The 15,831-nt window shown below is 47.1% G+C and overlaps 2 protein-coding genes across 8 annotated transcripts in view; both read right to left on the bottom strand.

Moving 5' to 3' along the window:
* The window catches only part of LOC142579570 (uncharacterized), a 303,963-nt gene that overhangs the window by 106,898 nt on the left and 181,234 nt on the right, over window positions 1-15,831 (bottom strand). The gene's annotated exons all lie outside the window — the stretch shown is intronic.
* Window positions 12,104-15,019, bottom strand: LOC142579598 (uncharacterized). Its single transcript, XM_075689982.1, has one exon. It carries the CDS (start codon window positions 14,646-14,648, stop codon window positions 12,666-12,668), a length of 1,983 nt encoding a protein of 660 aa, XP_075546097.1. The 5' UTR covers window positions 14,649-15,019; the 3' UTR covers window positions 12,104-12,665.

Here is a 15,831-nt window from a genome sequence, read left to right as displayed (position 1 = left end):
GCCCAAAAACCCTGCCTTATGGAAGCAATTCGCGATGCCCTGCACAACTACCTCAATCCAGGCAGCCTTAAGCCTTTCCACAGTGGTGAACAAAAAGATCAAAGTGCGACACTGCCATCTGCTCAATAAAGTGTTATCAGTATCCACTGGATTATGCGTTGCTGATAGGACATGATGAGCGCATGAATGATGCCTATACGCAGCAGCTGAATCTTGGATGTTGCATTCGGGGGCAGAAAGAGCATGGCCACTGTAGTCAGGGAAAGCGGCATGTGGTGTGCTGAACAGTTGTCGAGCACGAGTAGGACCTTTCTGTTCTGCATCACCAAATCCTGGTCGAATTTGGCTGGCTGAATTCACATGTCATCCAAGCTTTTGTTGAGTCTGAAGCACACAGGAACGCAACTTCCAAAGCACCGCGGCTTGCGAGAATTTTCGATGACAAATGGCAGCCACCAGTCACTGCCGTGCATGTTCATGCACAATGGGACGGTAATGCAAATCTTATGGTGCTTTCCACCAGCAAAAGTGTCTCCTCTAAAGGCATGGATCTTTGACGGCAGTTTTTTTGGCTCTGTATACGCCCTGCTGAGCCTAGCTTGCTATCGTTGGAACGTTGTCGGAGAGCCACACATCGACGTCCTCAATGTTCACTGAGGCTGCTTCGTCGGTGACAGTTTTGAACACTATTCCATGGCGAGCTTTAAAACCGTCCAGCCACCCATTGCCTAGGCTGAAATCAGGAAAGTCCAAAAGGGAAGCAAAGCTTCTTGCCTTGGAAAGCATCAGCGGTCCACTGATGGGAATGTTTCAGGAGCAGGCATCAACTCAATGAACCACTTAAACAATGCATCTTCAACATTCATGTAGGTCGCTTTCCCAAGGCGCTTTCCTGTCATTGGGTCAGCGTTAATACTTCCACCTAAAATCTTGTCCTTTTCTTTGGCTATTGTCAAAATTGTCGACTTTGGGAGACCATATTTCTTCAACCTTCTGCCGTTCTTTGCTCCTTAAGCAAGTTCATTAAGAATAGCTTTCTTTGTTGAGACGATGACAGCCTTTCTTTTCACAGCCAAAGTTGAACACTGCGCACAGTCCGTCATCACACTAGGCGGATTTCCAGCTCTCGTAATCTTGTGATGAAGCCGTCTTGGAGCCTCCGATCCTCCCCAAATTGTAAAGATGCAGCAACGGGGCTAGTAGAAACCACGGGCACCAAGAAAGTAACAACTGTACAAATGAGCAATGCATAAATTGTGTGCTGCCTGCCCATGGTAGCAGTGCACAATGTGGAACACTGATTGGGGAATCAAGACAAGCCACATGACAAGCTGAGTACCACTAGACAATGCCGACGCACCCAACGGCGCTCAATAGGTTTGCTTTTTGCAGTTCTAGTGCTCCATTTTTTTTTTTGTCTTTTGGATTGCTGGTTTCGTTCTTGGAGATGGGGGAAGTGGGGGAGTAGTGGAGGAACGGGGGAAGGTCGTATGTCATGAAGCTCGGAAACTCTCTTCGACTGTCACACCTGCAGGAAGTGCAAACTTTTATAAAGCGTGGTTGAGTTTACGGCCATAGATGTTCAAGATGTTCATTGTATCTCAGGAGTAGTGCCATTACGGTAATACATATTTGATGGTAGCACCACCCTCATTCCTAATAACCAAGCGTTCGTTATAACTGGGGCCGTTGTAAATGGGCTAAACTGTATGGTGGTCAACAAAACGCAATGGGAACTGGCTAAAATTTTCTAGATGTCACAACACGAGAGCCTCTGGCATGACCAAAAACATCCTGAACATTGTCATTGTTATGCGACTTTTCTATTTGGAAATCACAATGTTTGTGATCTCAAAACATAAAATAAAGGACTTCAGCTCTGCATTTCCACTCTCGAGTGATGGTCATCAGATGGAGCATTGTTATCTCCTCCAGACCTGTCAATGCTACCGCTCCCGTTGCCACACTCCCGTGCAGTGGTGGCAGTTTGTGAGACGACCTCCAGTTCGCCATACCAAATTGTGGCACATGGCCTACCGTCGACCGCTCTGCTTCCACTGCAGCGAACCAGGCTACATTGCCCGCTACCGCCCCCATCCAGACGCTGGAGTCGGCTCCTTTTCACCTGCCATTTTCATGCACTTCGATGACCGTCGTGCCCCGCGCAGTGATCAGCAGTCGACCAGCCAGGTAGCTTTACCATGCCGTCACTGGCAGTCCCAGTCACCTCTGTGTTACAATTCCCCAAACCGTCAGAGTTTCATCCCTGAGGTCGGCAGGGGTGGTATCTCCCCTAGACTACACCGGGGAAACTAATGGCAGCGACCTTCAGGGGGAAGGTTGCCCAGTGTCAAGACAGCAAAAATACCCACCAAGCTCCCCGCGAAGACGACGACTACTCACGCCGACAAAGACGATATGACAACGACGAATACTCACACCGACGACGTTGCCTGTGCCGATCTCAGCCTTCTGGAGTATGGACATCACGTCACCGCACTTGTTGACACTGGTGCAGACTTCTCGATTATGCAGCAAGAACTGGCCGACTGAATTAGGAAAGTGAAGACGCCGTGGACAGGGCCCCACATCAGAAGTGCCAGGGGTCAGCTAATGACCAAGAGGAACATGCATCGCCCGAATCCACATCAGTAATTCCAGCTTCGTTACCACTTTTGTCATTCTCCCCAACTGCTGCAAAGACCTCATCTTGGGGATGAGGCCTCATGTTGCCGCGATCCTGCCACCTTGTATCTGTATCATGCAAGAAGCCCTACCATGGGGATGTAATTGTCAAGCAAATTGTTGTACTATTGCTCACAAAAGGCGTTTCCATTGCTAGAAGCGTGCTCGACATGACTCATGGGCATGCGGAAGTTCTACTCATGAGCTTCAGCAACGAATGCCATCACATCCAGAAGGGTACCGCAATTGCGTATTGCGACGACATCACCCAAGTCACAGATTGTTTCGCTCTACAAGCAACGACAGTCCCGCCCTTGACGCCTTTGTCTGTCGACGTCAGCTCCACCCTGGACGTTAAAGATCCCCAGGTGGTGAGAATCGAACAGGATGCTTCATAATCATATCGCCAGAAGTAAAACGCCAGAATTCGTTTATTTAAAAATAGGAACAGAAAAAGAAAGAAGGTAGCTGTGTCCTTTGGCTTTATTTTTAGGGGTGAAAACGAAAGAAATTATTCTCTAGTCTGATTTCTGAGAAAACCATGTCATGCTTATCTTATATTTTGACCTACAAGAGAAAGGAAGCATTCGAGGCTGCCGCCACGACCGCAGCCGTTGCGCACCTCTCGTAAATGTAATGCCGTTCCCAACTGTGCGTTCGCTCAACTAAGCAGCTTCTGTATTATAAACAGCTACTTTCAGTTATCTGGTGCACTATCGTAAGGAACATAATGAAGCAATTAAAGGAACAGCATGCCTCACATACATGGAGAGATATTTGTAGATCTGCTGTGTTCACTGAAGAAGGTAATTGTGGTACCACATTAGGAGCCCAGTTTTAATGCCTTGCAGACAAAGTGAGACTGTAAAAAAAATTTTTTTCCTTGCCTGAATTAAGTTAGCAGATTTACAAGGTGCCCCAAAACGGGACCCTTATATTGGATGGCAGCTAGGAACTTGTTGAGCAGAACCGATTAGCATGCATTAACTGCAATTGCGAATGCATTAATTCTCTCAATAACTGGTGTGCCTCTGCTCAACAGCCACGACTCTCTAGCAGCACATCATTTGGAATAAGAGTTCTCAGTTGCAACGGCCCTTCACCTTTGACACTTCAAAAGTGCTGTTCGAATGGAAACGGCTACAGGCGACTCCCATTAATACGAAGTTCACGGGGACCGCAAAAAACTTCGAATTAAACGAACTTCCAATTAAGCACAAAACACAAAAAACAGCACTTTATTTGTGGCGAAATCAAGTATTTTCTCTAAGAAAAATAGTCGGTCATCTTGATTTGCTTCTTCTTGCCAAATCGCGCTGCTGAAAGCAAGTTCTGCAGGCTGTAGATGTGGCGGAACGCTTCTTCCGCGTTACCTTCAGCGGCAAAGAAGCGCTCCGCAAGAGCAAGGCCCGCAGCTACATCGGCAGCCTTAGGTTGCGGCTCGCCTTCAACGTCATCGTCGCTTTCCTGGGTCGCTTACTGGGGCCGAATAATCTCTACAATTTCGCTATCCGTCAGCGCACCGCACGTTTCGACCGCCTTGTCTACGGCGACGTAATCTTCAAAATTGACGTCCCCGAGAGCATCACCAAAATCAGTGCCGTCAAGCTCGCTTGTTGACGCTTCCTCCGCTGAAATTTCAGAGGCATCCTCCGAAGAAGCTGCCACAAAACCGCAAGCCCTGAAGCAGTTTGCGATTGTTTCTTGCTTCACACGATCCCATGCTCGCGCCAACATGTGGATGGCACTAAGCAGGCTCACCTCGTACTTTGTGGAGCTATCCATACACAAAATCATGCGCTCGAGGAGGTGCCGCCTGTACAGGACTTTAACATTCTTGATGATGCCTTGGTCCATCGGCTGCAAAACAGCCGTTGTGTTTGCAGGCAAAAATGCGAGGCGTATTGCACTCAAGGCTGGCACATTCACGTGAGCACTGCAGTGATCGACAAGGAACAACACCTTGCGGTTCGAAGCAGCAAACTTGCGGTCCAATTTGCTTATCCAGCTCTTGAAGATTTCGGCCGTCATCCACGCTTTTTTGTTCGCCTCATAGTCCACAGGCAGCGTCTTCACGCCTTTAAAACATCTCGGCTTCGCGGCTTTCCCGATCACAAGTAACCGACATCATTCCGTGCCAGTCATGTTTGCCGCGATCAGCACCGACACACTCTCCTTGCTGCATTTGCCCCCAGGACAGTCGTCGGCCTTCAATGTCAGGGTCTTCTCTGGTAGAAGCCGATAGAAGAGTGCAGTCTCATCTGCATTGAAGATGTCTTCCGGTCTGTATTCGGCAAGATATTCACGCAGCTTTCCGTCCTTCCACGTGGCGCATGTTTCCTGGTTAACGGACGCCTTTTCACCACACACGCTCTTGAAAACCAGGTCATGGCGATCTTTAAAGCGCGTCAGCCATCCATCTAACGAAACGAAGTCATCGATCCCCAACATTGCTGCAAGCGTTCGGGCTTTCATCGCAACGATGTCTCCGCTGAGAGGAAGTTTGTTGCTCCTGGCCTCCCTAATCCAAACCAGCAGAGCCTTCTACAACTCTGGGTAAGCGCCGGTGCGCATTCGCTTCCGAGAAGTCTTGAACTTGTCGTTCTCAAATGCATCCATTATTGTGCGCTTGTTCTTGATGTATAGTTAGAGAGCGCGTTCGGCTTGATCCCGTACTTCCGCGCTATGTCTTGTTTGGCGGCACCTCCCTTCTCAACTTCCTTCAAAACCTCGACTTTCGTTGCCAGGTCGAGCGTGCGATAAGAGCCACGGTTTGCCATGGCTATAAACTGCGCAACTAAGTACAGTCAATTCCGAATCACTCGTGGAACAACCTAGCCTACGAGCTTCCCGCACAAAGGCGCTCGACCAAAACACATGCCTCAACATACACTGCGCACGCTGCAAGACTAATCTCGCACAATCTTGCCACTGCCAGTATGCAGCGCTGCATGCACCTATGGCACCCCCGTGGCCTACGCGATCAGCTCCGGCCACACGCGGCAGCCGCGCGTGGCCTCCGGCGGGAGCCGCTTCGCCTCCCGCCGGAGTTGATCGCGGAGGCCATGGCAGCCGTAGCAATGAATAATCGCGCCGCTCCAAGAAGGATGGCGTTGCGGGCGGCTGCGGTGGCGATGACACCAACGCGGAGCACGGAACTGTTGCAACACTTGAAAAATTGCACATTCTACCAAAGAATGACGGTCACCTCGAGGATCCCGGCTGAAAATTAACTTCCAATTAAACAATATTACTGGATGAGGACTTCGAATTATCGAGCGATTTCTTCTATAGGATTACATGCAAAACTGACGGGACCAGCACTTCACTTCTAATTAACCGAAAATTCCAATTAAGCGGCTTCGAATTATCGGGAGTCGATATTCGATAATTTTACAGTGGAGCTGTCTTAGGCTAGTTTCCAGCATTTTATGATGTGTGTAGGCAAAAACGATGGTGGCGAATATAGAGATAAAATAGCTTAAGCATAAGGCAAAATCGTATCAGCGTATGTGTCCCAGCTGCATTTGAGGCCAGATGTGTCAAAAGTGGTGATGGGCGATGGATGATGGTTTGATGCACTGCTATCTAAGCAAACGACAGCGTAGCTGTTGCGCCCTATGCCTTGCCGACGACAGCCGATAGGCTTGCCATGGAATGTGCCGATGCTTGTGCCGTACAGACTGGGGACAGAATCGTTGTTGCCACCGTATATGTTCATCGCGAAACGTCAAAGAGGGACCTTGAAGACTTTATGATCGACACATTTGGGTGCATTGTTCTCGTGGACTCCAATCCCATCGTCATTGTGGGTGACTATCGTTGATGTCTCGTCCCGATAGAAAATGGTTCTTCGTGTTTCTCTTGGAAAGGTACGGCCTTCAATGTTACACCAAGACCAATGTCTCCACGCCGCGCCATCGGTCGTGCATAAAACTAAGATTCACAAAGAACAACTCCATTGTTATTACAGAGTCCATGACCATCTATCATTGCGACTACAAAGCCGCAATTACTGTGGTCATGAGATAAAAGTAAAAACAAAGAAACACAACAATGTGCAGATTAGTGTTATACTGTTTTGCTGTTTCATTTTTTTTTCTTTACAGTTAGATACAGCTCCGCTGGTCATCCACCTTCATAGAGTGGAATGGCTCTGGATTTTTAATAGTGAATTCTGAAGTCGAATACGATCAGAATAAGAAATACCATTCGATCAGACTATATGTTTCTACTTCACATCGCCTGTTGGCACACTGAAGGAGACCCAAAGACATGCCAAAGAGATTATATTGCATACCTGCCAACCTGGCGAGATAAAAAATCGGGAGACTTTTTATTAGCGCCAACGGGGGAGAAAGGGTGGGGGGTGCGTTCACTGTTCAACTTCCGGTGGGGCTGGGGGGGGCGATGTTTCGTTCAAACTTTCAGTCAGTGTTCGATGAATCCTTTTGCAGGACCTTGCATTAGCAGACTTCGCTCACTTCAAAAATTTGTCGAAGTAGCTTTGCTCAAAACATGGTCCAGACTGATGGCCCTTCACTAGCAGCAGGTGTTGGAGGGTTGTGTTGCAGATTGATGAGCGGAATTCAGTCGTAGTTTTTCGCACCGTGCTAAAAATCCTCTCACTCTGCGTTGCTATGCGGTATCACGAGTAAATCCAACATTACCTTGGCAACTCGGTGAAACATCTGTTTTCCATCAGTGTTTTTCATTTTTCCAACCCTAGACCACTGCACATCCCACCTTTCATATTTCAGAATCTCCTCTGGAAGACTGTGTGCCTGTACTGTAGCTTCGAGAGCATCTAAAACGTCTTCGGCAGATTCATTGGAATCACGGGGCAGCAGCTGAGGAAAACTCTGAATAAAGAAACGAAGACTCGAGAGCAATGCCTGCGAAATAAATTTCAGGTTGGCCACCTCCGCATTCTTCAGAGTTGCGGTTCAGAGTTTCAGATTTCGGAAATGTTTTCCTTAGAAGAGGCCCAACGTAGTCGCTGACACTAAAGGGTAGGTTGTGTTCGACGAGGAATCCTGTAAACAGGCACTCCACACGTACAACACTGTCGTCACTCTTCTTCTGGAGAAAGTTCACTACATTGCCTTGCTGCTCAGCAGTGCGAACATAGCTTTGATGCTTCGCCGTGGAAACATGCAGTTTCAAGTCGCCTTTGACACCGCGAGACACGCTGACGTCGCATCCACACATTGTACAAAATGCAAAATGTTCTCCTTTTCTTGATGCCAAAAAGCACAAAAATTCAGAAGACCGCAAAAATTTCTGCAAATACCTTTTGTTGGGCTTTGATAGTGCCATGGCATCAAGCACATGAGGATTCTAACTTTACACAGTGCACCGCACACAGGCGGCCTAGCCAACACTAATTGTACACACGAGCAGCAACAACAAGATGCACCATGGAGGAAGGCATGCATGAAATGCAAGAGCTACACTGGATCTTCCTTTGGTCGGCTTACTAGGCACTGTAGTCGGCTGTTTATGTTGAATTCCAATGGCGGAGTCGGAGAGAGTTTTTCTGCTCGTTTCGGAGCAAGTTTGTTCCAATGACAGAGTGAGGGCGGGAGTAAGGTGTTCCAATGAGAGAGTCGGAGTGGATTCAGAGCGGGAGTCACTCCGTGGAGCAGACAAAGATGCTCCGCCAAAATTGGCGGAGTGGACTGGAACTCTGCGTGACATATTTCCTTTATCACATTTGTCTGCTGGGAGGCACCACCGGTCACGACTCGCGAGGAAGCAAAAGCTGCTGCACGCTTTCCGAGATATCCATTCCGCACTTTTGAAGCAACAACAGGTGAACGGCGCTGAAGAGACAAGTGACTGGTGCGGTGGTGCTGGGAGCAAACAGCGGAAGGAAATGACAACACGCGAGGCATACTGGGTAACTCGGGGATAGAAGTTCCGCTTCCGCCTTGCTCCGGCGGCGCAGGTTGTGTTCCACTCGCAGATTTGGAGGCGTTGCTCTAGGCCAGTGTCGAGTGTTCGCTCGCGGAGTCCGTCGGCTGCTCCAACTCCGCCATTGGAATTCCAGATTAGTCTATGATACCGATGGTGCTAGTGCAGCCGTTGTTGGTGATGCTGACGATTACAATGTGGCTGTAGATTCCGCGGTGCCGGTTTCGCAAAAACCATTATTGCGCGAACAGAGACCACTTTTTGGGAGATATAAGACAGTGATTGTACATTCGGAAAGTTCAGTAAAAAATCGGGAGTCTCCCGGGCGAATCGGGAGGGTTGGCAGGTATGACATTGGTAAAGACTTCCCGGTCTCCCCAATTCAGTCTGAGTTCACAGGCAATATATTTTCCCTAAAACTGTTGTTCATATTAACATCCAATAATTGCCTTGATTCCTTTTCTCGGAAAGTCTATTAGTTCACCTGGGGCTGGTGCAGCTTTTAAAAGAAACACGCTTATTCCGGTCGGGAGTTTTTACACTTTCAGTCAGTGCATTTAGCATATCTGATAATTTTTCTCTTACATATAGGTCGTGGATATATATGTCATGTACCCTTAGATGTACCTGCAAGTGCATTGGTCATCTGCATCTCTTCACGACATGCATTTAATAAACCTGGTTTATTTCACCATAATATTGTTTTCTTTGATCGTTGTCCCTGGTCAATATCCCACCAACAGGAAACGTGCGCGAAATGACACAATATCAATAAAATTTTCTTAGGTACCTCCATCTTGGAGATAGGCGGCTTCTGTGGCAAAAATTGCGTGTTATCTTTGGAAAACAGTGTTAAATACAGCAGTTCACCTAGCTAAAGCTACATTTGGTACCGGCCAACAAGAGTCACGGGCACAACAAAGCAAGTAAAACGATAAACAATTGCACTGCACAGACCTTCTGCAAGAAAAACTGGGCGTCCGCCAACGCCCATGCAACGAATGCTTGCTCGCTAGCAGACGACGCACTTGACAACAACAGCAAAATTGAAGACGTCATGTTATATAACCCGTCTCAAACATGTATTTGTAGCAAAAAGAATCAATATAACTTTGCAGTTGAAATAAAGCACCATTGTAAGAGCATACGCATGCAATAGATGTCAGCGTGCACAGCAAAATTACGTTGAATATGCCGGAAAGTGTGTCTCCGCCCCAATCCAATTCGCTTGCAGCGCCCTTGCACAATTTTTCCACACACGGCGGCTCGGTGGGAGAGTGCTGTTCGGCCCACTCGATCACTGTCTACTACACTCTAGTCTCAGATTAGGTTGTTTCGCATCACTTTTAGAGTGCCCATAAATGCCTATTTTGGAAATTGGTGAACAAGAACACTTATTTCAAATTAACGTGATGGCATCGGCTAGCTGTTTTTTTGTATATTCAGGTGGAAACAGCGATAAGCCCGCAGACAAAGGTGAAGGCACACAGAAAATGACATGTTGCGCTGATTGACAACTGTTATTTCTGTCTGACAATGTGTCATTTTTCTGTGTGCCTTCACCTTCACATTGTCAGACAGAAATAACAGTTGTCAATCAGCGCAACGTGTCATTTTCTGTGTGCCTTCACTTTGCCCATGTGCTTAGCTCTGTTCCTGCCTGTAACTTATTTTACAATTTGCTACAAGGATGCGACTTTTTTTATGCAGTTTTGTTTTAGGCTCACTAGACACTTGGTAGCATTAGTAAATGAGCTTATGAAATTATTGTCATCATTTTCACTAATTTCACATCTACAGCACTTTCGAGATACGCATATTCATCGTAGGCTTTCAGCCTACTGCAAGGAACTTGAACAGACATTTAATCGTTTTAGTACACCTACTGAGCAGCAAAAGGGCACGGTGCATCAACACAATTTTTTTTTTTCTTGATTAGAGGTGTAAAGAGTTTTGATAGTTGGTTACTTCATGCAGTTGATTTTTTACAATAAGCGAAGTAATAGAGAGTTTTAGCCAGAGTATAGCAGCAAACATAAGGATTGAGTGTTGATTGATACATAGTGCATATGTCGAGCACATCAGCGATGCTACAGCTATTGCGAGCATACACTATTTCTGGAATTTAGTGTTACAAACAATAACACACATAAGGGAAGCCTTGCATGAGGGAACATGGTACCACCTGTCACAGTAGCCACTGTCGCCATCCTACACACTTTTTCCACATGTTCTCAACTGATACATGTATTTGCTTTAGGTTTGCCTCACTATGCTTCGACAGCAAAGCATTACAGACAATATGGCGTTGTTTCCAAGTTCATTCTCGATTTTCCAGAGTTTTAGGCTTAACAGAAACAGCTATATATTGGCTGTACATGGCCTTTGAGATTTTGCAGTGCACATCACAAGCGAAGTGTGCTGCCAGATTTCAGAGGCCATGGTTACGAATTTTTAACGCGATAGCGTTAAGGAGCTCGTGTCGCAGAAAAGCCGGTGTCGTCGGCGTCGGTGTCGGCGTCGGCGGCGTTGGCCGTGAGCGATAAATCACGGCAGGCACTTCATAAATAAAAAGCAACTTCCAAGATGGGCTGGGAGGGAATCGAACCAGGGTCTCCGGAGTGTGAGACGGAGACGTTACCACTGAGCCACGAGTTCGATGCTTCAAAGCGGTACAAAAGCGCCTCTAGTGAACGCGGTGTTGCCTTAGAAACGAGCTGTTTCTAAGACTCAGGCGTGCGTCGCTTGCTCAGGCGCACATTTCGTTGTCGCGCCGAACGCTGCGTTGCTCGACGCTCACCGCGTCCGATGCGGGGCACGTAGTCGCTGCACCGTAGCCCATTGTCTTACACCCCTTGGCGGGTCGACGGGAACGCTGTCGCATTCCACTCTTGAAGGCGAAGCTTAAGCGTCCTCCAATTTTTGCTTTAACTTTGTATTTTGTATAGATAGCAGCACAGCTTAATTTTTTACGAATTGGTCATTGCCATTGTGGTCGGTGTTGTGCTGATAATACGGATACAGCATAGGATTAGATTAATATTTTGTATGTATATTTGATTTACCTGTACTTGCAAACTTTAACATCTAGGTGGCAGCCATTTATGTTTACGTTTCACTCAATTCCGCTACTTTAAAGGACTAGTTCAGGCCACGCTCTGCAGCATACAACAGTGTTAGCATTGTATAGCTCGCTGATGCTAACATAAGCATTTGACGCTATACAAAACTCTCTCTCGCTAGTAGTGCCAAGTGGGCAAGGCAGAGGTACACAGAGGAAATTCAGTTTCCAAGATATGCCCTAAAATTTTTTGTTGACCTTAGTGTACCCCTTTGAGCAAATATATATGGTCTATAAAAAAAAACCAACCTACAGTGGGGTCTAAGCATGCATCCTCAATGTGCGAAGTGCTGCACTGCACTTGTCACTTTTAGGACTTGAGGGGAGAGGCTCCTCGAAACAACTTTTTTTTTTATTATTTGTACCAGAGGCTTCAAAATTCAACCAACTGGAGAGTTTTTTATGCAGATTTCAAATATGCAATTAGTTTTTGTGTAGCTGCTATAGTTCTCGAGTTATATTATACTGAATGACAAATTATAGCGATCTTTACGGGCACTTTTTTATGAACTAAACTTTCACAAAAGGTATTCTGCTATAGCTTATTTAGCTCTTCGTAGATCACAGAGTGCCGATATCTAGTCAAAAGACTTGTTCAGTTATAGGAAGTGGGACAAAAAATTTTGATACTTCAGCCATTGTTTCTTTCAGTTCCCTGAGACATAACTTCGTACTGTTGTAATTACTGACGACTGATATTGAAATTTCAAGTAGATATCGGCATTCTACATACCTTCAAGAGTACGTGTGCCAAATTTCGTTAGTATACACCAATTCTAAGTGTACAAAAGGCTTCCCGGAAGACACGAAAATATCAAAAAATTTGAAAATGAGAAAAACAGGTTTGAAAGTTTCAAAACCTTCTATTCTTCAAAATCCAATTGTTTTTGCATGAATCTTTGTCACACTCAAGAGCAGCTTCACAGAAAGCACACAAAAGTTTCTAGAATGCTCCTGCACTGTAGCTTGGCCCTTCCCGGCTCCTACGGTTGGTCTCCTCGGTGCGAGCCCTTTTCACTGCGTTACGACGGTGCGCCCTTGCTTCTGCGGTTCGCTTCAAGTTCATTTTCTTTATGCGCATGTCATCAGAATGGTCGCTATGTGTAACCAACTCTCCTGGGGGAAGTACTCCAATCTCTTGTAGCACTTCTTCAAAGCCCGCATGGCCTTTATTGTACCACAGCACGGCAATAGCCGTGGCTGTCTCCACAGATGTCCGGGAAGCAAATTTCGTTTTTGGACACAGCAGCCATATCTTACTGTTGAGAGACTCTGCTGCGTTTTGCGTCTTGCCATGAAGGCACCGAGCCAGGAGCTTCTCATCAGTAAGGCGCTTATATATAGGCATAATTGCCAAGCCCTGAGCTTTTGTCAACAAGGGGGTGTGGCGTGGTGTAGGCTCCCCCAGTGCTTCAGCACGCCTATGTTTGCACCAGGAATCTGGTTCAGCAGGGCAAAATTTGTGGCTGCTGGCCCCATCACTGGAGCAACAATGAAAATAGGAGGCCCATATAGCAGTGTACATGCTGCGCACACTGCCCTTGTTATTTGTTATGGCTATTTGGTAGTATGTCTGCAGTTTCTGGATGGCTGCGACTGTTAGCTTTTCACCTCGTGGCAGTGGCGTTGTCATTTTTCGCAGAGCAGTGCCTAGGCGTTTTGCGACGTGGTTGGTGCACTCTTCTTTTTCGATGACAGTGTCACCGTACACCTCAGCCCCACAGACGGCAGTAAAGGCTTTGCTGTCCCCATCACTCAAGAAACTTGTGAAGCGCAGTGGGGTCTCGTATGACGAAGTCCTCTGCCATATGCGCACTGCTGCTTCTGGTTCCATTGCATGGGATGAACATTCAGTGTTTTTTTCACATACAGGACGATGAAAGGCTTGCCATACCTCATCATCATCACCCATGTCCTTGTGGATACTGCAAGCAAGACAGTAATTTGAAAGGACTTCAAAGTCCAAGCAAAGACCTGTGTCCAGGGACACAGCTGTGCCCACTCCGTTGTGGCTTTTATGGCCCCTTTTTTGCCAAGTGCCGTCAAACATGACCGGCACATCGCCGCCGCCAACGGCGTCCTTCGTGACTTTTCGTGCCAGTTCCAAGTTTTGGCTAACAGCTTCCATTGCAGCACCATGGAGCTTCTTAGAGATAGCATGGAATGTCTTGTGATGCAGCGGTTTTGGAAGGCCGATGATCGCACAAAATCGCGAAAGCTGGTCATATCCAACTCCTATAGCACGCGCTGCCAAAACAGCCTTCACGTTTACGGCAAAGCCGTCGCGCGAGCTCCCGCTGTCGTAGCGAGTGTTCGCCCCGGAGTCACCGCACGCACCGGCCGAGACGATCCGCTTCGACGTGTGCGTGAATGAAAGCACAGATTCAGGGCAGTCGGTATTTTCGCAGCGTAGCTCTAGGTGCGACGAAAGTCCTTTGCGCTTCTCAGCTGCTTCTCGGACGGCGAGTTTCCGTTCACAGCAAGTGGGGCATGCCGAACCTGTCACCAGTGCCGTCAATGCGCCGATCTCGCACAACACCGTGCTAGCAGCAGGGGCACCGACCGACCTTGATTCGCTTTTGAAGAATTCCATCTTTTTCTGCGATGCACTCACGAAATCCACAGCAGCGTCCATTTCACCACTGTCGCGGTGACCGGTGTCGGCGGTAGGCCTAACCGACGTCGGAGAGTCGCGGGCGTCGTTCCCGGCTGTCGTTTTTTTAACAGTCTTACGCCGTTTCCCTCGGTACTTGTGCCGAGTTCGATACTTCCGGGCGTCGGAACTGCACTTTTTCGGGCTTGTCATCTCAAGAAAACTCGGAGAGAACACGGGAAACTGTGCGGCTAGCGAGAACGCGCTATGGCGGTGGTTCGGCTTTGCTGCACAAAAGGAGCACCGCCGTCCAATGGCGGGGCCGCGCTGCATGGCGCGCAATTCAAAACGCACCACAGTCTCGTCTTCTTTCTCGTTTTTCTTTTATTCTCCGCGAACATACGAGACTGACAGCCATTGAACTTTGGAGGAAAGGGCTGACGCTGCACGCCCCAATGATTGCAAATGGCGGCCGGTGAGGCTCGACTGCGTGAGAACGATGCAAACGGCGCGAATTTTCTAAACTTTCGGTGGACTATAGAGTCACCGCCGCTCACTTAGGCGCATTTTTTGGTGACTTCTCGTGCGAATTTCGGCTTGATATTTACAGAAATAAAAGTTTATACACCAAAGATGACAATGCAGCTTAAAACAAAAAAGTGATTTTTTTTTTAGAAAACCGCGATTTTTCGACCCGTGTCTCCCCTTAAACACAGGCTGCCAAGAAACTGATTTTTCCTGATAACTAAAGCATAAACAGTTTTGCTCACAGGAGTATGTACTATACAAAATAATATGCATACAGTGCTAATATGTTCCATGTCAATATGCTCTTCCTGTTATTACTATGATCTATTCCTGATGTCCAACAAAACACGCATTGAGAAGAACTGCTTCTTGGCCTAGTTGGTACTTACCGAAATAACTATTTGTCACCTAAAGGACCCACACTACATGTTTGTCAATGTGTGCATGTTGTCAATGTATCTATGTTTGTGCATTTGTGTCTTTTAAGCGGCAACTATGCATTTCAAAGCACATATTGGTTGAATTCTACTGCACAGTTTAGTACAGGTATTCCATAAGCAAAGGTTACATATAATTTATGAAGGGTGATAAAGCCAAATTGAACAAAGAGCTGCAGCACCACAGTGCAAAAGTGGGAAAAATGGAAGATTGACCAACAAAACAGTACACGGGCGGGATAATACAATAATGTTCAGGTTCAGAAGGCCCTATAAGAAGGCCAAACAATGCACTGTAGCTATCGTGAGGGATCAGTATACCAGACCCTCACACTATACAAAGACATGGAGCATTACATTATTTTACAGGTAATGCACCATGAACGGAGATGTATTCTTTTTGCATCTGCTCTGTACACACATATGAAGAAAATATGTACTTGACAAGCACGCCTGAGCACACTCTGGACTCCGACACACCAGTGTATTCTTCAGAAGACCAGTGCCAACATCGGCATGCTTTGAGTAATATGCTGCTGTTTTTACGTGTA

Source organism: Dermacentor variabilis, chromosome 1 (genome assembly GCF_050947875.1).
Source record: "Dermacentor variabilis isolate Ectoservices chromosome 1, ASM5094787v1, whole genome shotgun sequence".
Classification (NCBI taxonomy): Eukaryota; Metazoa; Arthropoda; class Arachnida; order Ixodida; family Ixodidae; genus Dermacentor; species Dermacentor variabilis.
This window is presented reverse-complemented; position numbering and strand designations above follow the sequence as displayed.